The following is a 27,439-nucleotide window of genomic DNA, read 5'->3' on the forward strand; positions in this document are numbered from 1 at the left end:
TGGGGGTAGGTTCGTGCCCACAACTCAAACTGCTGGGTCACAGGGTGTCCATGTTCTCCAACTTTACTGGATATTGCTACACTGTTTCCGAAGTGGTTACAAAAATTTACACTCCCACCAGAAGAGTATAAAAATTCTCCTTGTCCCATATCCTCACCAATTCTTGGTATTTTCAAATCTTTTAATTTTTATTCATTTGATGAGTACAAAATCTTATCTCACTGTGCTTTAACTTGCATTTCCTTGACTACTAATTAAGCTGCATTTTTTCCCTGTATTTATTGGACATTTGGATTTTTCTCTACTGTGAAATTCTTATTTCATTTGTTTTCTTCTACTAGGTCCTATTCTTATTGGTTTGTAGGAGTTCTTTATTGTATTCTGGATTCAAATCCTTGGTTGATCATATGTGCTGAAAATACTTTCTCCTAGTTTCTCTTTTACTTTCACTATAATGTCATTTGATGAATGTTAAAGTTCTTAATTATGATGAACATGAATGTATCAGCTTTTTTCATTCATGATTTGTGCTTTTATGATTGTGATTAAAGCATCCCTGTCCCAAGGTCATAGATATTCTCCTGTATTTGTTTCTAGAATTATTAAATCTTTTTACATTTATCTGAACCCATATGGCATTTATTTTTGTACCCAGTGTCTGAATAGATCCTTACACACAGGGTGAAGATGGTCTTGTGAAATGGAGGCAGAAATTGGAGTGATGCAGCCACAAGCCAAGAAACGCCGAGGACTGCCGGCAAACACCAGAAGCTCGGAAGAGATAAGGAAAGATTCTTCCCTAGTGCCTTTTAGAGGGAGCCTGGCCCTGCCAACACCTTGATTTTTGACTTTCAGCCTCCAAGAGCTGTAACAGTGTAATTTTTTGATGTTATAAATCATGCAGTTTGTGATAGTTTGTCATGGCAGCCCCAGGAGCCTATTACAATCATATAGAACAAGCCAGCACCATTTGTTGAAAAGTCCATCCTTTCCCCTACTAATCTGCCATGTCAATTGTCACCTCTCCCACTGATAGATTGGTGAAGCCATTTCTATCATAGATTCCATACATGCTTGGTGGTCTGGGTCTAGGCTTTCCACTCTGATCCACTGATCCATCTCTACCGCTCCATCTATACAAGGTTGTATTCATTACTACAGCTTTACCGTAAGTCATGATATCCAGTAGGGTAAGTCCTCCTACTTGTTATTCCTGTTCTTTCTTCCGTATAAATTTAAAAATCAGAGACTTCTCTGGTGGCGCAGTGGTTAAGACTCTGCACTCCCAACGCAGGGGGGCCAGGTTCGATCCCTGGTCAGGGAACTATACACCACATGAATACTGCAACTAAGAGTTCGCATGCCGCAACCAAGGAGCCAGCAGGCCACAACTAAGACCCGGAGCAACCAACCAACGAACCAAATAAATAAATAAATAAATGTAAATAGGCTTATAAAGTTTCAGAAAAATTACTGGGTTTTTTATTGGAATTGCTGTGGACTTAAATGCCAGTTTGCAGAGAAATGACATCTTTAAATCACTGAGCCCTCTCACCCATGATCACGACAGAGTTCCGTGCTTATTTACACCCTCATGTCTCCTAATACAAGTTTACATGTTCTTCCATGGAGATCTTACTAGGTTTAGCTCCAAATTTCTTATTTTTTCTGCTGCTACTGTAGTAATACTTTTAAGAATTATATTCTTAAACAGGGAATCATTTAAATCAGCGGCCCCCAACCTTTTTGGCACCAGGGACTGGCTTCGTGGAAGACAATTTTTCCACGGACGGGGGCTGGGGGGATGGCTCAGGTGGTAATGAGGGTGATGGGGAGCGGCAGATGAAGCTTCGCTGGCTCGTCTGCCACTCACCTCCTGCTGTGAGGCCTGGTTCCTAACAGGCGGCAGACTGGTACTGGTCCATGGCCCAGGGGTTGGGGACCCCTGATTTAAATAGAAGAGATGAAACTCTGCTGATCTTTAGAAACAGTTCCTAATGCCCAGTAACCTCTTGAATGAGCATCTCAGACATTTTAATACCCATATTAATATCTGATATTTCAGTGATCATTATGTGTCAGACACTGCCCTAAATATGTCATCCTCACACATCTGAGGTAAATTCTGTTAACCTCATTCTACAGTTGAGGAAACTGGCTTAAAGAGGTAAGGACGCAAGGAGGCACTTTGGAAACAGAAACCAGTATTTGGTTCTGCTGCATAATCTCTTAAATACTATTGTATTGACCCCTTGTATTGTGATAGATGAGAAGACTAAAATCCACTTTTAACCTCAGAACCAAAAAGGAATTATTGTTTCCTAATAATCAAAATCGCTTTAGGCTGCCCAAATTCACTTGATGTGTTCTCTAAATCAGAATAGCACTGACAATATATTTATGGATTCAAAACTACTTTTCTGATTAATTTAGAAGAACATGCTCTATAGATGATCATTTCCAACTCTTTTAAATAATTATATTTTAAAAAATTAGATAATTTGTAAACTGAGAATGTCACAAAAGCTAGTATTTCTCTGTTGGTTAACAATGGTAACTTTCAAATAATTATTCAATTACTTTTTTTCTGTTAATGCTTAAATGTCAATTTTCAAATTAATGACTCACTTCAAAGATTCAGTAATGAACCTCACTCAGATCCTAAAGCTTCTAGGTTGATGATCATTACTGCTTCTGTGGGCAAACCAACACGACTAATCTCGTGATTTCGGTGATTACATTAATACATTATGTGTAAATTCTTTCTTCATATTAAAGTATCAGTAATCTTTTGACCTCTAGTCAATACCAAAGAATCTTTTGCAGTATTGGTGCATAAAAACATGATCTCACCTAATATTAATCTGTGAATGGTATCTATTTAATTACTACAATGCTACAAATATTATTTATTATTCTATCAAGCACTTGGGATGCATCATTGAACAAAACAGACAAAAGGCGCCGACAATTTTCCCTAAGAGAACAAGCCAAACAATTGAGAAAACGGGCTCAGCACGCTCCCGTGTGGTTCAGTGGTCAGGATCAGCCTCCTAGATCACATCTGTGGAATACACCTGAAATTAACATCATCGTCAAAATTAATGTATGCTGGGAAGAGTGCCCTCTGCTACATGCTCCTACACCGCCTTCAAACTGGAAAACCTGAACAGTGCTGTTTAGTAAGATAAAAATGCATCAGTGCTTTCAAAATAACTGCCAAGAGCTTCTTAGTATCAATAATTTCACTGGATAAATGAAAATAAAGATTAGAAAGCAATTATATTTGTCCTATGCCCATTTCAGCAAACTGTTGGTATCCCTACAAAAACCCAGTAATTGGCAACTTATTAAAAACAAAAAAAGCAGCAGCAGTGGCGGCTGCTAAGAGAACAATAGCAGGTGGTATAAGTGTAGCAGAGCTCCTTGATAGCCGCAGGCAGCTCTGCAGTTACCAGAGTCAATTATTCTCACAGAAGAGCATCAATGAGGCCAAGCAGCCCCTGGGTCGGTTACACATGTAATCATTCAGAGATACATCACGCTCACAAATAATGGTGCAGGCATTAAAACCCAAGTTCCACAAACTGCTTTGCAACACTTAAAACTTACTCTAGCTAGTAGTAACTTGGTAGTATTTTCTGAACACAGTGGGGCAGAAGAAGCAGAAGGGCAGGTCAACAGTCAAGAAAAGATACACTGTCTGGGCTCTGCCAGTGGCTGGGAATCCAAGGTGGCAGTAGGTGAATCTGGAATGACTGGCCCCGGACACTGGCCACCGCAACCGAACAAAGAGGAGAAGAATTGAACCTGCATGCCCAGTTTACCTTAGTGGTCCATGAATAAATACAGGACTGACTGAAATTTGCAAGTACATGAAAAGATCCTGCCCCATACCTCCTTCTCTTATAACGAAACAATAAAGAACCCACAGAGTCTAAACACAGTACAGATGGCTTACTGAAATACAAAAGACAAAATATTCATATTCTCTAAAAATGTAAAGAGATGTGGCAACACATAAAGACACAGAGTTACGTATGTCGCTCAAAACTTTGCATTATAGGGCTTCCCTGGTGGCGCAGTGGTTGAGAGTCCGCCTGCCGATGCAGGGGACACGGGTTCTTGCCCCAGTCCAGGAGATCCCACATGCCGCGGAGCGGCTGGGCCCGTGAGCCATGGCCGCTGAGCCTGGGCGTCCGGAGCCTGTGCTCCGCAATGGGAGAGGCCACAGCAGTGAGAGGCCCACGTACCGCAAAAAAACAAAAAACAAAAAACTTTGCATTATAATGATTCTCCTTTTCTTTTTTCCCCTTTCTTTCCTTTTTTTTTTTTGATTCCCTTTCATTTACTAAGTGGCTGGTAGGGGTGAGAAGTAGAGGGCTGGAGAAGGTAATGCTGTTTGGACTGAAAGAGGACAAGGAAGAGTGAGGAAGGAAAGGAAAAGTGTGACAGACACTTCATAAAGGGCAATAAGAGACAAGATAGAGGTCCAAGTTGAGGTTGGCCACTAGCCTTCCACCCCGCAAATAACAGCCCTTCTGGATTCTAGATAGATCACTGCACCCTGCAGAATGATGAGGCCAGAATTTTCCGTGATTTCTGAAGGTACTTCTCAGCTGCACCTGCTATGTGGCAGGAAATGAAAACAAAACATAAAATCGCAAAAGTATAAGGCCTCACCACATGAGAATGTTCTGATGACTGAACCCAAAGCTATATAAAGAAAGAAAGAGGATTTTCAGGTCTCAAAATTTCATCTTAAATATAGAATTTATTGTAATTGTAAAGCTTTTCCATAAGTGGCATTTATCAAAGTAATCATTAAAGAGTTTACTGGACTGTGGAAAACAGTCTGGAGGTTCCTCAGAAAAATAAAAATAGAATTACCACATGATCCAGCAATCCCACTTCCGGGCATATATCTGGGCAAAACTATAATTCAAAAAGATACGTGCACTCCTATGTTCACAGAAGCACTGTTCACAACAGCCAAGACATGAAAACAACCTAAATGTTCATCGACAGATGAACGGATAAAGCAGATGTGGTACATATATACAATGGAATACTACTCAGCCATAATAAAGAATGAAATAATGCCATTTGCAGCAACATGGATGCAATTAGAGATTATCATACGAAGTGAAGTCAGAAAGAGAAAGACAAATATCAAATGATATCACTTATATGTACAATCTAAAATATGACACAAATGAACCTACCTATGAAACAGAACCAGAATCAAGGACATAGAGTACAGATTGCTGGTTGCCAAGGGGAAGGGGGTTGGGGTAGGGATGGAGTGGGAGGTTGGGGTTAGCAGATGTAAGCTTTTATACACAGGATGGATAAACAACAAGGTCCTACTGTACAGCACAGGGAACTATACTCAATATCCTATGATAAACCATAATGGAAAGAACATTAAAAAGAGAATATGTATATATATATATATTTACAACTAAGTCACTTTGCTGAACAGCAAAGATTAACACAACACTGTGAATCAACTGTACTTCAATAAAAAACTATTGAGGGAAAAAAAGAGTTTATTGGGCTATTTTCCCAATTCTGTCTATTTTACTCCACATTTGTAAGTTTTTACATTCTTATGACATACCTGGAAGAGGTTAAAGTAGAAGCAAAGAGTATTCTCAAAAAAAAAGAAAAAAAAAAGAGTATTCTCATGAAGCTGACTTCTGCTATGGAAGGGCAAGTGGTGGGACATGGATTAATGTAAAGAGGAAGGTGGGGCAAACAGCCAGAAGCGAGACTGATGGGAATCCAGTAAAGGGGCGAGTGAGACCCTGGGCAGTGGGGAAAACCTGGCATTGTTGTGACATGTGAGGTCTCTGTGATGCACTAGTGTCCTGACACTGGGCTGGGAAGCACCAATAGCTTAGGACCAAAAATGTGTTTTGTTTTGAACTATCCGTGAACTTTGCTAAACAACACTGTGAACACTAATGATTAGTTCTCTCTAAAACACTCAACAAGACAGGCTGATAATCAGTGGCCAGCATTTTGGGGAACCTGCTGGTAAGCTAATGCCAACCTGCAAAGCTGAAGCCCATTCAACACAGACCTTGGCCTCGTCACAGTCTAAGGCAATAGGCCCCAAGGTCCTCCTCACTAAATTCAAAAGTGTTTTAGATCAAAACGGTAGTGAAAGCCTGGGCAAGAAGAAAGAGGCTAGCAAGAGAAGACAGTAAGAGTGTGAGGAAAGACAGGATGGAAGCAACGTCCTCCCCCGCCCCCCGCCCCAGTTATCCCCTCCACTCAGTCCACTCCTCTTCCTATTCCAGCCGGCATTCTACATATGGGCCCCTTTAATACATCTGCAAGAACTTGAGATCTGTATGGGCCAGTGATATGGAGGAAACATTCTGGTCTTTACAAAGCTATGAGGGTGATTATCTGACACTGTGGGCTATATAAATCCAAACTGAGAAATAAGGCATTTGCTACTGAGGCATTACATCAATCAGATTAATCTTTAAGAAATGGGTTCGTCTCCTTTTGAAAGACAGACTCCCTTCCGTTTCACAATTTTCAGTCGTATCTTCCATCCTATACGAGTTTATATGTACTCAAGAGTAGCGATGGTTTATTTCCATTCCTTCACTGAGTACGGGAAAATCACAATCTATTTGCAATTATAATACCCTAAAAGTAAGTTATTTGATTCTTTCAAATGTGAGAGGTAACAAGTGAAAACATTCTTGTTAAAACTCATAACAGAAAGTTGGTCATTTGTAAAACAGGTCTGCCAGAGGCCAAAAGAAAAAAAGGGGTGGAGGGGGGAGTCATTTAGAGGTTTTAAAAGCCTATTCTGGTTTTTAAAGCATTGCTTGAAGCAGGGTATACAGGAATATAATAAAAGTCAAATTAAATGACTTTAAACTGGAACAAATAGGAATTTTCTTTCAAAATCCATCAGGCAAAGTTTTCAAAACGCAGCTACTAGAGGTGGGCAAGGACTATGCCTTTTGATTGCTGACCATTATAACTCCTAGGAATGCAACATGGCCAGCATACCATAAATACTCAATATAATCTACTTATATATACGTTCATTACTACATAAATAAAATGCCTAGAAGAATATGCATCAGTTGTTAACAGTGGTATCTCTACAGAGTTGGATTGGGGGGGGAGTGGTGTTTAAAATGAGAAATGGGGGACTTTTAATTTTATGTACTTCTGATTTAAATTTTAGGTAAGAATATTATTTTTTAAGTTCTTTTAAAATGTTTAAACAATCTGGAACTTATAGAAAAGTTGCAGGTATGGTACAAAGAGCTCATTCTCCCAGAACCATTGAGAGTAAGTTGTCAGTCTCATACTTCATCACTCCAAATACTTTAATGCATGTTTTTCTTAAACAATAAAATAAAATCTCCTACTAACTAAAATGCAGCTATCAAAATCAGGGAATTAACACTGATACATTACTACCATTTAAACCTCAGGCCCCATTCAAGTTTTGTTCTTGTCCCAGCCATGGTCTTTTAAAATAAAAGGACCCAGGTCAGCATCATATGTGGCATTTAGTTGACATGACTCTTTAGTCTCCTTCAGTCTGAAATAGTTCCTCAGTCTTGTTTTGACTTTCATGACCTTGAACTTTTTTTTGCGGTACGCGGGCCTCTCACTGTTGTGGCCTCTCCTGTTGCAGAGCACAGGCTCCGGACGCGCAGGCTCAGCGGCCATGGCTCACGGACCCAGCCGCTCCGCGGCATGTGGGATCTTCCCGGACCGGGGCACGAACCCATGTCCCCTGCATCGGCAGGCGGACTCTCAACCACTGCGCCACCAGGGAAGCCCGACCTTGAACTTTTAAAGATGATCACAGGTCATTTAATTTGTAGGATGTCCCTCAAATTGGGTTTGTCTGATGTTTGTTTCCTCATGATTAGATTTGGGTCATGCGCCTTGGCACAAATATCACCAATGCAATATTGCATCCTATCAATTTCAGTTTGTCCCATTACTGGTAATATTCATTCAGGTCACTTGGTTAAGGTGGTATCTACTGTGCTTCTTGACTCTAAAGTAACTCTTTCCCCCCCTCTGTATTCAATAAGTATTTTGAGGGGAGGTACTTTAAAATTTAAATAAGACATTTTGAATTTATTCATGAGTCCATACAAAGGTTTTATTTCAAAGCAGGTGAAATTGTGAGAACCTTCACATTTCTCTTTTATTCAACAGGTTTTAACCAATGACTATCACTTCTGAAATTTTGATGATCAAATTATCCCAAATTTGGCCAGTGGGAGTGCCTTCAAGCTGGCGTGTGTCCTTTTGAAATACCTCCATCATTCTTGAAGACTTCTTTGCTTTCTAGCACAAGATATTCCAGGTTCATTTTAAACTTTTCTGCTCTAAGCCCGTAATCAGCCATTTGTCCAAGAAGTTGGGGTTCCTTTTAGTGGAAAATGGTATTTAGAAGCCAAGATCTGGGCACGTGATGTGCTCACTGCTACTGAGGTATTGCTGCTCTCAGGCACTCTCACCCTCTTTATGGACAGAGCGAAGAGATGTACATACATGTGTATATAAATACACAAGCATGCATTTTACATCTGTATCATTTCTATATTTATCAATACTTGTTAAAATTCATGAGTTCATCACACTAATACTTCTGACTCCAATCTCACATCACAAGGTTCATTCCAGTTTTCTCCCTTTCAATAATTGTAACTCCCTTCTCCAACAGTGAGAGTTGCTGGCTCCCATTATTCTTAACGTACATATGTATTAGATTAATCCTCCTCCTGTATTTAACCAATCTCTCAGTGCTGCTGCCACCCCAGGCTCACGTGAATGCCCTACTCACCTCTCTTTGGGTCCAATACACCACACCAGACCTATGTGAAGGTCGCCTCATCCTACTTAGGCTCTAACACCCCGACCAGGTCACCTACCCTCTCTGTCTACCTAAGAAGCATTAGGACTGAATTGTTCAGGAAGGGACAGTTTTTAAAAATTTAGTGTAAAATAATATTTTTTAAAAAGAGTATCCATTAAGTTGGAACTTGTGATAATTCAGACAGCCAAGCTAAAGTTCACTTTTGCATCATCTCTGAAGAACAGGTTTGTTAGAAGTAAATTAATAGTGTAAACAAGTTTATAACCCAGATGTTTCACCTACTTAAGAAAAGTAGGGCTTCCCTGGTGGCGCAGTGGTTGAGAGTCCGCCTGCCGATGCAGGGGACATGGGTTCGTGCCCCGGTCCGGGAAGATCCCACATGCCGCGGAGCGGCTGGGCCCGTGAGCCAGGGCCGCCGAGCCTGCGCGTCCGGAGCCTGTGCTCCGCAACGGGAGAGGCCACAACAGTGAGAGGCCCGTGTACCACAAAAAAAAAAAAAAAAAAAAAAGAAAAGTAATTGTTTTCAAGCACTCTAAAATCACTGGGCATGTACTCGCCTTTAATTACTGTCTAATTACAAATGATTTCTATTTTCTTCATTATAGTTTTGATAAGTCCTCTGTTTGATTACACTTTAAGAATTACTACTTAAACTCGATACAGTTAAGATCCTTCTAAAAATGTCTCTTTATTAATCAATTTGGCTTTTCAATTAATTATCTGAGATAAAGTTTTTAATCACTCAGTAATTTCTCTTTCTTAGTTAACATATCATGTTGCTCAAGAAGAAAAATGCCTTTCAATGGCCATCCAGGACTGTCCCCAAAAACCTCCCGCTCTGCATGCCATCAGTACTGGCCTCATTGCCCTCGTTATTATTTATTATGAATGCAGTGTGAGGATCCCCATAAAGCCATCAGTGCCCATCATTTGAGTGCATATTTTATTTAAGACAGTCTGCTTTATAAAACAGGGATTTATCATCAATGAACAAATTATTCTGTGCCGCAACTGAGAAGGCTTGGGAAGAGAACACATTCTGGAGTTAGAGCCCTAGTTCCTCCACTTCCTTGTTTAGTGGTTTCAGATCAGTTACTAAGTTTCGGGCATGCCATCCTTCTTATGAAGATCAAACCATTTCCACTTCAGGCTGCAGTGAGAACTAAATGAGGTCATGGGAAATACCTGCTATATAATAGGCACTTAATGAATTTGAGTTCATGTCCTTTCCCCAACAGAGCCTCATGGAAAAACTCAGTATGATTCTAAGCAGTCTTTTTCAATTTGGTCACACAGAACCTCAGAGAGAACCTATAGAAGAACATGGGTCATAACTGCTAGCTTAAACTATGTCTGCCTGTCACTGCCCTTGACCAAAACAAGAGAAACGAAAAAACACCAGCAAGAGTTCCATGACCTAAAAACAAGCAATGAACTTATCCCTTACCCAGGAGAATAATATCAGTATTCAGAGGGGGAAGAAATGAGGAATAAATAGCCTATATTTTCTACTTTGACTTCCAAATAAAGGTGCCAACTAGTCTTAGAGACCCCAACTAATCCCGGCCTGAGGGCATTGGGACCACTCTCTCAGTGATGGGTTATCTGTTTGTTCTGCCTAACCAGCTCTATCAAGTACCAGTGACTAAATATTAGGATTTAATATCTGACAAAAGAAGATCACATTATTAAAAATCAATTAGGGCTTCCCTGGTGGCGCAGTGGTTATGAATCTGCCTGCCAATGCAGGGGACATGGGCTCGAGCCCTGGTCCGGGAAGATCCCACATGCCGCGGAGCAACTAAGCCCTGCGCCACTACTGAGCCTGTACTCTAGAGCCCATGAGCCACAACTACTGAAGCCTGCGTTCCTAGAGCCCGTGCTCCACAACAAGAGAAGGCACCGCGCCGCAACAAAGAGCAGCCCCCACTCACCGCAACTAGAGAAAGCCCGTGCACAGCAACAAAGACCCAATGTGGCCAAAAAAAAAAAAAAAAAAAAAAATCAATTAGAGGTAACCAATTTTAAAAACCAAAGGTGTTAATAATGTGATGCACTATGGGCCACACTAGCAGTGTCGGGAAAAAAAAGACAAAAATGCTAGCCCCCAACAGTGAACCAAGCACAAGTGCAAAAGTCCCAGAAGGTAAGACATGGCCTGAATAGAAAACACCAGGATGAGGAGTGAACGTAAAAATTGCCAGCAAATAATGCTAGGTGATCTATGTGCTCTGTAAATTCAATATCTGAAATATCTAAGCTTTTCTGGAATGTAAAAGTATGTGGTTTGGGTGTGTGTGTTTTTTTTTTTTTAATCGTGAAAATTTGTTTACCTTGAAGGGATGGAGGAGGATGTAGTGGCCTTCCTTCATACTGCTTCAAGAGCAGAGCCAGATGTTAAAAGAATGCAAACAAAATGCTGAGGTACCATCAATATACACTTTGTCTCTGCAAATAATTCTTTCTTCATACAACATGTTTCATTTGCAAAGCCTCTGTGCTTCCAAACGACTTCCAAGCAAAGGTCAAAATGTCTCCCCCTAAGGTTTACAAAGGGCCTAGTCTCTGAGTGATCTGTCACAGGCCTCAGACACAGGTGGAGGGCCAGGAGTAAAATTCCTTACCCAACTGAAGTCCACTTGTTATCCAGAAGAGCCCATGTCACCAAAAACACATGGGGACTCGCCCCAGGAAGAGAACACTTTCTTGTTTGTCAAAGCCCCCAAACCACAGCAGACACTTACCAACATTTCTGCAACAGGCAACACGGCCAGATTCCCCTCCTTTGAGACACCACACATCAATCAAGCTTCTATTCAGTCTCTCCTCTCTTCAAACTGATGGAAGTGCCAGATGCTCTGGCTCTTCTTCTCAGTTTAGTGGGGGGAGGACAGGTGAAGAGGAAAGGTACTAGAGCTCAGAGAACTCAGAGACTGACCTGCATTTAAAGCCTTCTCTAATTGTGAAATATTCTTTGTTTCCTATTCAAGAATGTCTGGGCATGAGCAAGGCAGGTAGGAAAAACTGAGAGTTCTATATAAAATACACTGTCACCTAAAATATTTTTAAAGGGAGGGGACAGTCCACAGGCCCCTTCCACGCCACCCCAAATATTTCTGCTAGAAGGGAAGGATGGCGCAGATACTTCAGGAAGCTACTGTGAAGCTACTTGGCCTGGGAGAAGCTCTTGCGTCTGGTTTCTTCCCAAGGCAGTAGGGCTTTGTGCTCAAGCACACACTTCAGCAGCCTTGGGCAAGATACTTAACCTCTCCATAGTTACCTCACGGGGTCGTCAGGAAGAATAAATGTTAACGTATATACAGTACTTAGAACAGCATTATAGAAAGCACACAGGAGGTAACACTGTCTTCCCCTTCTAATGCGTAAGTTCTCACCTCCTCCAACCCAAACCCTTTCTTTCCTTGTTCTTTCAGGTCATTTGCCTGACCCTGGACTTATCTTATTCCCAACCCAGGCTGGACTCCCATGAACATTCACCAGCATTCCCTGAAGACTTCAACCCCTGGCTATCCCACACTACCTACCCAGGCCAATCCTCACTCAGGTTCAGATGAACCCCAACTCACCACGTTCTTCACCTTGCTTTGCTGGAAAGAGCCTGCAGAGCCTCAGATCACTGCAATTACAAATAAAGGATCTCCTCTCTCAGCTAAGCCTGTAGAGCTGGTAGATGGTTCTCCCTGTGGTCCTTTTCCACTCAGACTTCATCTCCTGTTTTACAGCGAGGAATGCTTCCAATTGAGAGGGGAATGTCTCCCAGAGGGAACTCCCTCAAATATCCTCTCCATTTCCAAATTTACTCTTCCCTCTCCAAGGCTAACCTGTCATCTAGGCAGCAAATCTCTTCCCACACCTCAGTTCTCTTCAAACCCTCTCTCTCCCCTGTTCAAGCCACCCAGCTGTATCGAGTGCCTCCTGGGTGCCAGGCTCAGTTCGTGGTTGGTGAGGCTACAGAGCTCATCCTCGTACAGTCGACAGTTAAGTCTCGCCTTGTTCCTTCCCCTTAGCCTTCTGATTCATGCTTTAGAATATAAGCCCCATGAGCGCAGGGATCTTATCTATTTTCTTACTGCTTTATCCCTAGAGACTAGCATAGCTCCTGAAACACACAATGCACTCAATAAATATTTGTTGAGTTAATTCAAGTCATCCTTGATTCATTTATTCATTCAACAAATGCTCACTGAGCACTCACTCTGTGTGTGTGTGTGTGTGTGTGTGTGTGTGTGTGTGTGTGTGTCAGGTCAGGTGCTGGAGTTACAGAGGTGAGCACGACTAGTTCCTGTCCTAGAGCTGCTCACCGTAGTGACAGAGAGAAACCCGAAAACCCACAGGGAGACTTCCCAATGTGACAGACAGTGGCAAGCAGGATGAACAATGATGTGCTGGACCTCAGTGGAGACCTGAACGCATTGCACTGAGCTCCTCAAGGCCAAACCTAACTGCCCACATCCAGGGCTTATCTCAGCTGACCCCCTGGGGCACCAGCCCTGATAACTATCCTTTACTTCCCTAAACTCCTTCCGGCCTGGGTTTCTCTTGCACCACCCTTTTTCCTGTTTTCATCCCACTCCTCTGACCATCTGTTAAGGGAGCGCTGTCACAACCATGGCCTAGATGACCATCTCTAGATCTAAATGGATGGCTCCCAACTTCTCTCTTGAGCTCCAGGCCCTCATTTCCACCTGCCAAGTTATAGTAAATGTCCAGCAAACATCTAAAACGTACCCAAAGCAAACACACGGCCTGTTAGCCCCCATCCTCACCCTTTTACAAACTCAAAACCCCTGCTCCACCCACCAAATGCCCACCCCAACTCCTGCATCATCCATTCACCCAGCCAAGGGCCTCTAGTCTTTCCATCTTTACTGTCACTGACTTAATTTACATTCTCCAATCACTCCTCTTGCTTCGACTGCCCCTCATCTCTCCTCCAGTATCAGATTCTCAATATGGTAATCAACTGAAGCAAGTTGAGTTTTTAAAACTGCTTTCTACAGAATAAAATTCAAATTCCTTAGAACACAAAACCCAGCCAACCCTTCCACTCTCCTCCAGGCAGCCTGCACTTGTGTCCCACTAACACCTCACCATTTCCCATATGCCCCCACCCCCTAAATCCTCCCTTGTTTGTGTCACTTCCTCTGCCTGAAATGCTAGCATAACTTTTATGAAAACAGTAGCTACCACTGACTCTGGGTACTATTACTATTATTATTCCCCATTTTACCAGTGAGTAAGCTGAGGCACACAGATATTACTTGCCCAACACTGGGCTGACCTAACCACACAAGTGTCCTGACTTCAGAACCTCAGTTCTTAACCACTACGTTATATCACCCCAATCTACTCACCATCCCCTTCACCAAGCAACTCCTAATTTCCCTTTAAGACTCAGTTCAGGGATTTCCCTGGTGGCGCAGTGGTTAACAATCAGCCTGCTAATGCAGGGGACACGGGTTCGAGCCCCGGTCTGGGAAGATCCCACATGCCGCGGAGTAACTAAGCCCATGCGTGCTCCACAAGAAGAGAAGCCACCGCAATGAGAAGCCCGTGCCCCACAACGAAGAGCAGCCCCGCTCGCCGCAACTAGAGAAAGCCCGCGTGCAGCAACGAAGACGCAAGGCAGCCAAAAAAGAAAAAAAAAAAGTTCAAATGTTTCCTGGATGGTGGAGACTTCCCCAATTCCCTAGGGCTCTGCCTCCAACCTCCAGGATCCCTTGGCATCATATCTCTGTCTTTATTACAGGCAGCCTCACGTTACTGGTTGAGTTCCAAAGATAAAAGCCAGGTCTTTTTATCTTGTACTATTCCCAACACTGTAGAGTGCCTGAGGCATAAATACTTAGGTAATAAACAAATTTTTCCAAGTACACAGGACATAGAGTATATCCTGCTCACTCAAGTCTACCCAGCCTCTTACGGCTTCCAAAGACCCTACCTACACTGCTAACCCCAACCTCTCCCCTCCTCTTCTCTTGGCCCCAGGATTCTGAGGATGAAGAGTCAAAGCACTGGCTGGGGTGGCCACTCCCACAGCCAGCTGACAGCATTATCACAGCAGGGCAGGCCGGTGAGCTGCTGGCCATGGGCCCCTTGATTAAAGGAGTAAACTGCATCTAAAGAGCACTTTCTCTCGCTGAATGCAGACAGAGGGGATATTTGATGCACAGTTGCCAGATTTACGGTCTTTGTCATTTAAAATGTGAGAGTGGGATGGCGGACATAAAAATAAAAATGTACATAATATGACAAAAATCCTGCCATGGCCATTATTTACAACTCACTAAGAGCCAACGGGCTGGCAAAAATGTACATAATATTATTTAGTCCTGTGACCTACTTGCCACTTTTACAAAATCACCACGACTATACAGTTGGCTCTTGAACAGACAGTGTTTGAACTGTGCGTGTCCACTTATACGTGGATTTTTTTCAAGAGTAAATACTTAACAGTTGGTTGAATCCGCAGATGCAGAACTGTGGATACGAAGGGCTGACTGTAAAGTTACACTCAGATTTTCAACTGCGCAGAGGGTTGGCGCCCCTAACTCTGGCATTGTTCAAGGATCAACTGTATACCTCATTAAAACAGATAAACTTTGGAATAGGTTTTGACTATTATTCTAGATTCTACAATTGCTCAGCACCTAACGGAGTTGGCTTGTTCTTTCTTTTTTTCTTATGTTAAAGTAGAATGGTTACCTGCTTACAGTATTTTCATAGGGAGCAAAGTAATTTTTTTTAAGTGTGAGTCACTGTCACACAGTGACCATCATCACTGTCAATAAATAAGAATGAAGGAAGGTAGTTCCAGAACTTGAAATAAGGTTTATTCCTATGAGTGAGGCTAATAAAACCAGCAAGCACATAGTTAACTGTAATACATGCTAAGAGATGGGCTATAATTAGGGTGGTTCCCAAACACTGAAAACTTTAGTACCTGTGCTGATCTATATTCCGTATGTAATAGTTTTCATGAAGCTATAATCAACTGAGTAGGATGTTTCTTATTCTGAGACTGTCCATTCTACTCTTTTGTCAAAATGCCTTTTCTTTGAAATGGTGGTAATAAATAGTGGGTTTTTTAAAATGCCTTTACATGGCATATTTAAAACTGGTAACTCGGGCTTCCCTGATGGCGCAGTGGTTGAGAGTCCGCCTGCGGATGCAGGGGACGCGGGTTCGTGCCCCGGTCCGGGAAGATCCCACATGCTGCGGAGCGGCTGGGCCCGTGAGCCATGGCTGCTGAGCCTGCGCGTCCGGAGCTGCTCCGCAACGGGAGAGGCCACAGCAGTGAGAGGCCCGCGTACCGCAAAAAAAAAAACAACTGGTAACTCATGATGGATCCTAATATTGCTTTCACAGTGTTACAGTTCCCTGAAACCTACGTCTGTCTGGGAAGCACCATGTTAAAGTGTCTGAAGAGACTTGGGAAAGAGCCAAATCCAGCTTGCTGGTCTAGGATGTAGTTTTAGAAAAGGGATAATTAAAACGGAAAGCACACCATGCATTTCCCCAAATTGTGCCTAAAAACAAAAATAAAAACCTGGGACTTTAAAATTTTATATATACACAACACTTAAGATTCCCAACGCATATTAGCATCTTAAAGACTCTCAAGTCCTTGTAGTAAGCAAAGATCAGTTTAATTAAGGAAAGGAACTTTTTTTTTGTTTTCCAGACAAACCTGTTAGTACCCTGACAAACAGTAGGAAATGCTGAACTAATCAAATCTACTGAAGTGTGTCTAAAAACAGAATGTGTTAATTAGTGGAAGTGTGTCTTCCTGAAACCTGGAAAAGGGGCAGGGAATCACCCCACCCTCAACCCCTCCAAAAAAGAAAGTATGGCAGTGTTTTCTGTGGGGCTTCTCCGAGAGAAAGTTACATAATCTGGTAATAGGGTTTTTCTACTTCAGTTTCTCTAAAATCTAGGGGGAAAACATGCATGTACGTCACCATTCCTCAATACGGATGGCCAACTCCTTTTGATCCAAATGGAAAGCTCTGGATAGGGAGGACAACATTCTGGTCATCAAAAATATCCATCGCCTACATGCTGAAGTAGCAAATTAACTCCTTCTTCTTTTTTTTCTTTTTTCCAAATCTTCTGGCTGCTCCAGGCAGCATGTGGTATCTTAGTTCCCTGACCAGGATGGAACCCACGCCCCCTGCATTGGAAGCGCGGAGTCTTAACCACTGGACCGACAGGGAAGTCCTGCAAATTAACATTTAAAAAAATCGCTTATGAATCTGGTTGGTGTGGCAACTGAGTGGACTGATAAATTTGATTCTCAAAACCAGAAAAACTGGGGATCATGTCCTGGAATATGGCAACCCACGAGTGGCTCCTTAAAAATTCTTTAAACCTCAGTGAGACAACCCAGAGTGGATCATTAAATCATTTTAGTGGTTGGGATCAGCTGTTTTGGTTTTGGTTTTGTTTTACAAAATGGACTTGAGTAGCCTATATCAGGATAGAATATATGACGTAGTATCAGAAAGTAAATATAAATACTTTTGCTTCCGTGTATACTTCATGTATGTACAGGGCCTCAATCAATTTGTATTTCTTAGTGTAGATCCAATCAAAAAGTTCAAAAGCCACTGTTCTAAGATACCCAATTATATGTCTAACTTCAGCTTATAAATAGGAACTTCTTGGCATAAAAAGAACAGCAATTATTTTATGCAAGCAAGGGGTTAAAAAGAAAAAAAGAATGGCACTGAGAGGTACAAGACTCACTGCTCTGGGTTCCAGAGTGGGGCAAGGAACCTTGTGCTAGGTCTCTTTTTAAGCCATTGAAGGGCATTATGTAAACCCACCACTACACAGTCTGGGTTTTTTACAAAGGCACGGATAACCAAAACGCACTTCTAAAGGAAAACAAAAGTGTAAGGAATTTATTTCCATATTGATTTAAAAAACAAAAACAAGACTTCACAGAATAACTGACACTCTAAACTCTTATACTTCATAGAAAAATAAGGTCCTCTGTGTCCACCGAAATGGAATTGTGCACCAACTCAAAAGCAACGCTTAACTTTCCAGTGTGAACAAGGTTTGGTTCCAAGCACAACTCAAGATCATTTCTATCTTTACAGGTTATTATTTAGAAGGTCTAGTTAGCAACTACAAAGCAATATAAATCAATGAGATCATTAAATAAAAATCTTTGAACCTGCTTTTTTATAAACCACCCATATTTAGTAAATATTATACTGGCCCAGGATGTCAAGAAATACAAAATGAGTATAATAGTCTATGGCCAAACAGCCTGCAGGCTGCCAAAAAGAAGCGAGATTCAAGCACAAAATAATTAGCCCTCTGGCACCCTTTCCCCCTCATGCGAGAAGGCTGGGACTGCTGACTGAAAGCTTCTGAAAACACTGGAATCCTAATGTCACCTCCCCACCTGAAGCCTGGCATCTCACTGACTCCACAGAGTTCAAAAAGAGGGAGGGAGTGCTCCCACCCTCCAACTAAACCTCTGTACCTAGCATTACTGAAACTGGACACAAATTGGTTACGCTTAAAAACTTCTACCAATCTACCATCCAGCTGACCTTAGCCAAAACAATTTTTTAAATTCCTGTTTTAAATTTTAGAATCTATGCATAAAAAGTTCATCTCCTCACAAGCAAAATTAGGATCTGACCCCTTCAATTCTAAAAATTTCATCAGCATAAGCTCACATGTGTTCTAACACCAATCCTGTGAAATGCTTTGTGATGGGAAGAATGCTTTGTGACTCTGGCTATTTCCAAAGTGCACGTTAGCTGCAAGCAGCCTATCTTACTCTGCATAAACCCTCCCTTGTCCAATTTCGTAGCCACACATGGCTAGTGTGAACTTTTAATGAGGCTACTGTGACTGAGAAACTGAATTTTAAAATGTATCTTAGTTTTAATTATTTTAAACTTTAAGGGAGTTCTCTGGTGGCCTGATGGTTAGGATTCTGGGCTTTCACTGCCGTGGCCCGGGTTCAATCGCTGGTTGGGGAACTGAAATTCTGCAAGCCACATGGTGCAGCCAAAAAAAAAAAAAATTTTTTTTTAATTGATTACTTACTTCTATTACTAGAAAACTCTAGTATGTTTGAAAAAACTTGGGTATGTGAACGTACTTTTTCAACTGTAAAATTTATCAAATCTAAATACAGATCAAGCATTTCCAATAACATTTCACATTCAAACTGAAATGTGTTATAAAACACACACCAGATTTTGAAAACTTAGTATGAAAAAAAAGAATGTCAAATATCTCATTAATATTTTAAAATCTGTTGCATGTTGATTTAACTTTTTGTACATATTGGGTTAAATAAAATATATATTATTAATTTCACCTGTTTTTTTCTTTTTTTTTCTTTTTGGCTGTGCCACGTGGCTTGTGGGATCTTAGTTCCCCATGGAACCCAGGCCCTTAGCAATGAAAGCAGAGTCCTAACCAGTGGACCGCCAGGGAATTCCCTCCTTTTATTTTTTTTAATGTGACTCCTGGAAAATGTAAAATAACACATGGCTCACATTCTATTTCTACTGAATGGTGCTGGCATAACCTAATGATTCCCAAACCTTTCCCACCGGAACACCTTCCAACACCAGGTTAGGGGACGTTGCCATAACCAAATACTGTTCTTCCTGTGCGGCATCAAAACCTGCTGACCGCATCTGAGATTGAGAAGTCCTTCCCTCATCTTCAGTGACTCACGACTGTCCTGCACAAGCACCTTTCTTTAATCCTTTCCCGGGTCCTCTTTCTCTTCCTGTCCCCAAGGCCCCATTCTCAGTTCTCTTTTCCATTCTCTGCACCCATGGTGACCTCATCTCCTCTCAGCTTCAACTATCACTTCTATGTGGATGACTTCCAATTCTTTATCTCCACTTCTGACCTCTTTCTCAAGCGTCAGCTCCACATTGCCAGCTGCCTGCTAACCAGTTCCATCTGGAAATCCCACCAGCTCCTTAAACTCAGTATGCCTGACCTGGAATTCCCCATCTTCATTTCTGCTGAAGATTCCCGTCATTCACCTTGAAAACCTGGAGTCCCTGGTCCCTCTTCTAGCCCCACTGCCACAGTCTTAGGGCAGGCCCTTTCATAACAGGCCTCCTACTTGGCCTGCCTATCTCAGTTCTCCCCTCAGTCCTGCCCTCTCCCAATCCCACCACTCCCAGTCCCTCCTCTGCCTCACTGCCATACTAATATTCTCAAAATACCACATTGATCACATTGCCTTCAGACTTTCAACAGACCCCCCACTATCTGCCTTGGCAATCCAAACTACTCAGCAGGCGTCCCAGCTCTCCCATAGACATTCAAACTCCCTTCAATCCCCTCTGAACACAACTAACCCTCCAGCTACAATGCTCTGCCCTCATGTCTGCTCTTCACAATTCTGCCCAATATTTAAGGCTCAGCTCAAATAAAACGTCCTCATATAAAGACGTCTCTGATCAACCCAGCCAAAATTAGCCTTTCTCCTCCCTCAAACTCCTTTTGTATTTCTAATGGTGACCACTGTAGTAATGGGAGCACATCTGTGGTCTTACCCTCTCTATAAAATAGTGTTCTTTTAACACTTGCACTGCACACTGCCATTTCTGGACATCTTACCAAAGAAATCAACTTAAAAAGGAAAATCTTGGTAAAGCTGGGACCACTGATGACTCTCAAATCTACCTCCAGCCAGATATCTAATTACTCCAGACCTTCATTTAGATGCCCCAAGATTAAATTACTCCAAAACTGAACTCATTTTCTCAATCCCACACGTGTCTCTCGTCTAAATAGACCCTAACTCCGTGAATGGTACCACCATCCATCAGCAGGCCAGGCCAGAGACAGAGGTGTCATCTTTTATTTCCCCAACCCTAACCCTCAATGATTAGGTTCTGTGAAATCTTCTTCCTAAATGTCTCTGGTTTTATCCACTTCTTCCCAGCTCTGCTGTCAGCCCAGGCCACCATCACCTGAGATTACTGCAACACCATCTGGTCTTATACTCAATCCTCCAGCCATTTTCTACAGTCCAACTAGAGCATATCTTTCAAAAGTTCAATCTGATCAGGTGAAATTCCTGCTGAAAACCCTTTAATTGTTCTCGGGATAAAGACTTCCAAACATGACTTATATAGACTCTTCTGCAACTCACCAGTGTTTACCTTTTCAGTTTCACTTCTCATTTCCCAGATTATCTTTTCTTTTACACACATCACCCTCCAACCATGTCCAAGTACTCTACATACAGTTCTCCAAATATGCTGAAGTCCTCTCTTGCCTCAGGGCCCTTGCATAAGCTGGTCCCTCTATGTGGGTTGGGCGTCCCTCTTTTGTAATCACCCAACACCCTGAGGACTGGCCAGGCTCCTTGCATTTATATTCTTTCTAACTTCAGCAATGGTACCTGGAAAAAAATCTTCCTACTACTCCTATGCTAGCTCTTATCCCAATGTCTGGCAGGTAATAGGTATTCAAATAATTATTTGTAATGAATGAACAGATAAAAATTTTGTTTTTCTTTGAAACAAATTCCAGTCCAATGTCAATGAATGAAAGCTATTTGTCATCTATATTAATTCAACAGCATTGTATAAAGTGGGCAATTGACCTAAATTTTAATTTTATCTGTCTTTTGAGTCAGATAAAATTGTCTATTACCAGTTTGGTTAAATAGAGTCTACATGTGCAGGCTCAGAACAATGAAAATGAAGGAAAAAACACTGTATTTTATATTCTCCTTTGCGTTGTAAACTTTAAGACCAATTCATTTGAAACTGTTAAGAACCTTTAGATGCAAAACACAGAATGTATGAAAAGCAGCCAAGCAAATGTGGATACACCACAGAGGCAGGGCCTGAAGGGAACGGGAGAGCAGGGAGAGATGACCTCAGACCGTAGGAATGTAGGGACTTGAATAAAAGAAAAGGCTCAGCGCTGCCCCTGCCCTCATCCAGACTGAAGCTCTGGGCAATCAGTGCCCGCGCGTCATGATCCTGGGAGCCATGAGAGGATCAAGCATCTGTGGGGCCATAAAAGCCTTTCTGGTTTACTTAACAGAGAGAGAGCAAAGGGGAAGGAAACACTGAGCAACGAGACTAGGTGCTGGCCCCTTCATACAGCATTTCCCTTCTGCTTCCCAACAACATATTATTCCCATTTTACTGATTAAGAAACAGGGGCTTGGGCTTCGCTGGTGGTGCGGTGGTTGGGGGTCCGCCTGCCGATGCAGGGGACACGGGTTCGTGCCCCGGTCCGGGAGGATCCCACATGCCGCGGAGCAGCTGGGCCCGTGAGCCAGGGCCGCTGAGCCTGCGCGTCCGCAACGGGAGAGCCCACAGCAGTGAGAGGCCCGCGTACCGAGGAAAAAAAAAAAAAAAAAGAAACAGGGGCTTATGGTCACATAGCTGGTCCTGGTGACCTTATACTCAGGTCTAATTCAAACACATTTTTATTGAGCACTTACTTGTGCTAAGCCCTATTCTAGATGCTGAGGATTGAGCAATAAGCAAAACACTACAGTCTGCTTTGGTTTGTGGGGAGTGATGTACCACACACAAATAATGTGATTGCAGATACTGACACAATTAAGGGGCATAAAAAAAAGTAAAACTAAGGGATATGATAGAGTAACTAGGGAGGCAACTTAAGTTGCAAGGTTCTCAGAGATAATTTAAAGGATAATTTTGCAGGCCTAGAAAAAAAAAAAGGATAAAGTGACTATCTCGTCAAACCTTAAATCGAAGTCTCTAGAACTACCAGAAGCAAAAACTTACCATCCATTCCCTGACTATCAGTAAGGAGACCATCAGGGGAAAGAACTATAGGTTATCCTAGTCATAACCCAAAGCAGTAGCTTCGACAGTCATCAGGTGGTAAATATTTCTACAGGAACCGGTGGCTGCTCAGGGCCACAGGCTGACCAAATGAATTCTTAGCTCCCCCTGCACCTACACCGGCAGCAGGCATAATAAATGATTGCTGAATATTTGAAGAAAGAAAGGAAAGCATGTTAAAATGTCACCATCGCGGGTTAAATCCCTTTTCAGGCCAAGTGGCTTCAATTCACCCCACCCACTCCACCACAAGCCTTAATCACAAGAAGGTGAGGGAAGTCGGATTAGTATAAACCCTTGAACAATACTGTACTAGGAAACAATTAGCATAGGCTGCCCCACTCCCCAGTCAATGATCAGAAACCCCACCTTTAAATTCCGAGTTCCACTTAAAGAAAATCTAATAGCCAAATGATAATTAAAAATTAATAAGGAGTAATTATTTGGCTTCTTTAAATAAGGGTTCTCCTAATGCAGATACTCAGGCTACTTATGTACCAGGTACTTGTTCTAACTGTTGCACACACAGCACCAAGGTAAAGCCACTGGTTCTTTACCTGGGTATCTCCCTCATTAGATGGGTACTCCTTGAGGGGAGGAACAAAGTACATTCACCTGTGTTGCCTCAGGGCCTTGTCCAATTTAAACTGCAGAAGGTCAATGATCATACTGAGTTGTAAAAATTAAATTTCTCCAAAACTTTTCAGTTCTGGGGCAGCTGGGTAGGGTGAGGCCCACCCCTTACTACTGTTATCTGCTGGGGCCTGCTCTGCAGAACCTGAAGGTCTCATCATCACATATCACTCTTTCTGTGTCTCTTTGTAAGTTTAAGAGCTGGAAAAGCCTTAGAAGTCTCTGCTTCAAATTTTAGAAGTTGATTTTTAAAGGACTGTCCCGGTGGCGACAGAGAATAACAAATGGCCATTCAAAGCTGAACAACAGGGCTGAGTTTGCGCCATATACCAAAGATGCCAATGCTTCCTTTCTGGCACACAGATGGAAGGACTGAAAAACAGTTTAAAAATAAGATACCACTTCTGATAAATAGGCGCTATCAATTTCTGTGATGCTTCAGTAAAATCTTAATAATGAATCTGTGACAATTCTTCCTGAGACAGAGTAGCCTTGTGAATAATGACATTAATATCACAAGTAGACCCAGCATTGGGGGTGGGAAGACTTCAGTGAAGACTATATTATTTTTCTCCAGTAAGAAACTTCCCCTGCATACACTGTCTCATTTTTAAAAACCACAACATGCAAGTTCTAATATCCCTGGGGTTTTGCTGGTCATAGCATCAGCTACATCTCTGAAGTTTTTAGATTCATTTCATGCTACCAACAGAAAGAAAACTTCAACAAAAGGCACAAATACCATCCATCTGCACACTTGATTTATTACTCATTTTTATTTGCTCCTGAATTCCCATAGTTTGGTGTGCCATAAGGACTGGCCCTGAAGGAACTTAGATCCAAAATGGCAGCTGAGCTTCTGAAACTCATCAGAGCCATAATGCCTAACATACGTGAAACCAGGTCTTATTTATCGCACTTCTCAACCTGTCTAGGAGAGAAGAATATTTACCAAAACATTTCAAAGAATCAGATGGCATTCTGTTAATGTTCATTATATCATTCTTCTTCTTGCCTAAGAGACCAGGCACCCTGCTTCTGGTCCCTCTGCTCTGCAAACTGAATTAAACTGCTATTCACATGTTTACAGTCCACAAAAACAATCTAATGGCAAAACATGGAAAGCTTAGGTTCTTCTCATTCTTCTTCTGTAAGGCCAACTTAGGAAATGGGCGTAAAATGAATCATCTAACAAGTAAAGCCCCAAATAAGCGCTTTCATTTTCAGAAAAAACAACAACAAAAATCAGAGCTCTAATTTTCCTTAGGTCTACCACAAAGCAACACTCCCTATCACTATGGCAATTTCTGTCTTTTCCTTTAAATTCAAGCTGTAAAAAAAATTTTTAAGAGACAAATTTGTTCCAGATTACCTCCTGACTGTAATGTTTCCAATCCCTCTTACACAAAAGCTGAACTTATACCAAAAAAATTTACACTGAATTTAAACCGTCACTTCTCTACTCATTTCCACTAATATAATAACATTAATTTTAGAAAAATAATAAAATACTTGCTCTTTACAGACAGAGGACTTTAATTATCTTTATGAATTCAAATGGAAAGTCTTTTTGTTAAATTAGCATGAAAGTCCCTTCATCTACACACAATTGGCCCAAAGAAACAGGCCATTTTCAGCACAAGAGGCCAATCCATTTTAACAGTGAATAAAGCTTTTGAAAGCACTACACACCCTCTTCCAGACTGTCAAATTTTCAAAATGGTCCAGCATTTTTTTTGCATTTTTTTTAACACTTTCAGGTCCAGCAAACATCTTATAATTAGATTAATTAAAAAGGAAACAACAACAGCCAAAAAAAGCCACTGCTCACTTCTGATCAAAATTATTCCATTTATGCTTAATTAGCTTTAATCCAAGTCTACATATTTAATGATGGGGATATGACAATTCAACCTATTTGCATATTTTAAATGCCCTTTCTAAACTATACTTTGTAACAGATTTAGAAAAATAGTCTGTTTCTCATGCCAATATGCTAAGGCATAAATCAGGAGGATACAAATTAGGAAGGAAAAAAAAAAAGAAAACAAGGCCTCTCAGAGCCAGGGATGTGCTGGGAGGCGGGGGGCGGGAGGGGGGGTAATTTCCCCGGGGGGGGTGCAATTTACCCGCCGCATCAAAACTACGATCCTTTCTGCCCACCAGACCGAGAAGCATTACATCACACTCTCACAATGATAGGGGGAGGTGGCTCTGAGAAAGCAAGTTTTCAGCCGTCTTCCCTCCCTGTTCCCAGGCTTTCTAGAATCCTGCATTAGGAGTAATGGAATTTAACTTCAGTGCACTGCACACACAGTTTCAGGGGTAACACATACAGCTACTTATTTAGGTGACCCAATATGACCACTTCACAATGGATACGTGGCTAAAACAGGCAACTACACACACAGATGCTGAATTTGTGCTGAAAAGCCCAGTTCATCTGTGTAAGATTAAACAGAAATTGTAATCTATGAGAAACGAATAAAGCCAATCCACAGGGAGAAACTGATAAAGAAATAATTCCTAATCGGGAGGAATAGCTGTTTATACCCTTTAAAACACCATGTTTACAAGATAGTCCCACCATTTGGTTCGAACCACAATCAAAATAAAAGCGCATCTGGCTGCATATTTGAGAACACACACAGAGACCCAGTGCAAATGAGCGCGCGCAGAGGAGAGGGGTGATCCACACATTGCTTGGGAGGTTTTCAAGCAGGGGAATCTACAAACCCCAAACCTCCTGGTGTTCACTCGCCCCCAGCCTGATGTTTAAAATGGATCAGGTCTTATTTTAGGTTTTACATCTCTCTAGGAAGGATGGCCTAGCTTTAAAAAAAAAGAGAAAAAGAAAAAGGTTTTCCCGTGGTAGTGCTTGCCCTCCCAGATCCTTTGTCGGCCTTAGCAGCCGAAAGAATGCAAACCCATTTATATTTATGCAAATTTTTGCAGCAGATTTAAGGGGGCAGGGAGAGATCTGTGTTTTTTAAAAAACCTCTTTCTAAATATCAAATTTCCAAATACTCGCAGCTTCATTTATTTGCAAGACAGAAACGATGATGAATATCTGCATATAAATTAAAAGTGCAATTAAATCACTTCAAAATCAAATATTTTACCAAGGCTTTTCCATTTCTAAAATGCCGAACCAAAAGTACATCACGGGTCTGATTTACACAGATTCACGAAATGTCTGAAGCCAGCCTCCACGCTAGACAAATGTCGATTTGCAACACCACTAGTGAAAACGGTTAGACAAGATCCATATAAATCAATTGGTTTTAAAAAATTGAAAATATTTACCAACCTCATAAAGTGCAGCAGTGCTTAAATCCAGCAAATTGAGGCATACAAGGTAGAAATGGAAATGAAAAAAGGTCCAAAAAATGATTTCTTTTTGTCTATCTGTTTTTTTTGTATTTTAAATATTCAGAAACCAGCAGAGACTCTGTCGGCCATTTTGGCTTGAACTAACTCTCACACTCACTCTCCCTCTTGCTCTCTCTCTCCCCCTCTGTCTCTAAAGGAAACAGCTTTTTGTGACCTTCAAATAGAGGCGGATCATGTGACTTTGGGTAGGTTTGTCAATCAGGAAAGGGGAGGGAACTGGGGCTGAAACTACCTTAAAGGGAAAGCGGCCCTTTTCCACTCACTTTCATTTGTGAAACGCTGTTATCTCATACTCTCCACCTACACACACTGAATGTGAAAGTGGCAACAGCATAAGGGTAACAGATGAACAAAATATAAAAACTTTTATTGGTTTACAGAAATGTTCTCAGTTGCTAACGATTCTTACAGATCCTGGAGCTTGGCTCACTTGCTACAGTTATTCTCTGGATGTTTGGGCAAGCACAGGCTGGCAAACTACTCTTTAAAAAGGGGCTTAAACAACACCTTACCCAAACAAGAGACTTTCGTCTTTAGAGACTGAGGTGAAACATAGGACACAACTGATCTCTAACAAGCTCCTAAAATGCACAGGAAAAGACTGAAAGGAAACATACCAAAGTATAATCTGTGAATGCCAACTCAGAGAGGTTAAGTGACTTATCCCAATCAC

The 27,439-nt window shown here is 41.7% G+C and overlaps 1 protein-coding gene across 10 annotated transcripts in view; it reads right to left on the bottom strand.

Annotated features, from left to right (window-relative positions):
- Positions 1–27,439, bottom strand: part of TNRC6B (trinucleotide repeat containing adaptor 6B) — a 250,005-nt gene that overhangs the window by 105,687 nt on the left and 116,879 nt on the right. Inside the window, exon 1 of one of the 10 annotated variants that reach the window (XM_030855883.2) lies at positions 26,684–26,883. The exons of the other annotated variants lie outside the window; for them this stretch is intronic. Coding sequence (XP_030711743.1) covers positions 26,684–26,688 — 5 coding nt within the window. The 5' untranslated portion in view covers positions 26,689–26,883. Of the gene's footprint in view, positions 1–26,683; positions 26,884–27,439 lie in introns of those variants that run through there. 10 annotated transcript variants of the gene reach the window in all.

Source organism: Globicephala melas, chromosome 10 (assembly GCF_963455315.2).
Source record: "Globicephala melas chromosome 10, mGloMel1.2, whole genome shotgun sequence".
Taxonomy (NCBI): Eukaryota; Metazoa; Chordata; class Mammalia; order Artiodactyla; family Delphinidae; genus Globicephala; species Globicephala melas.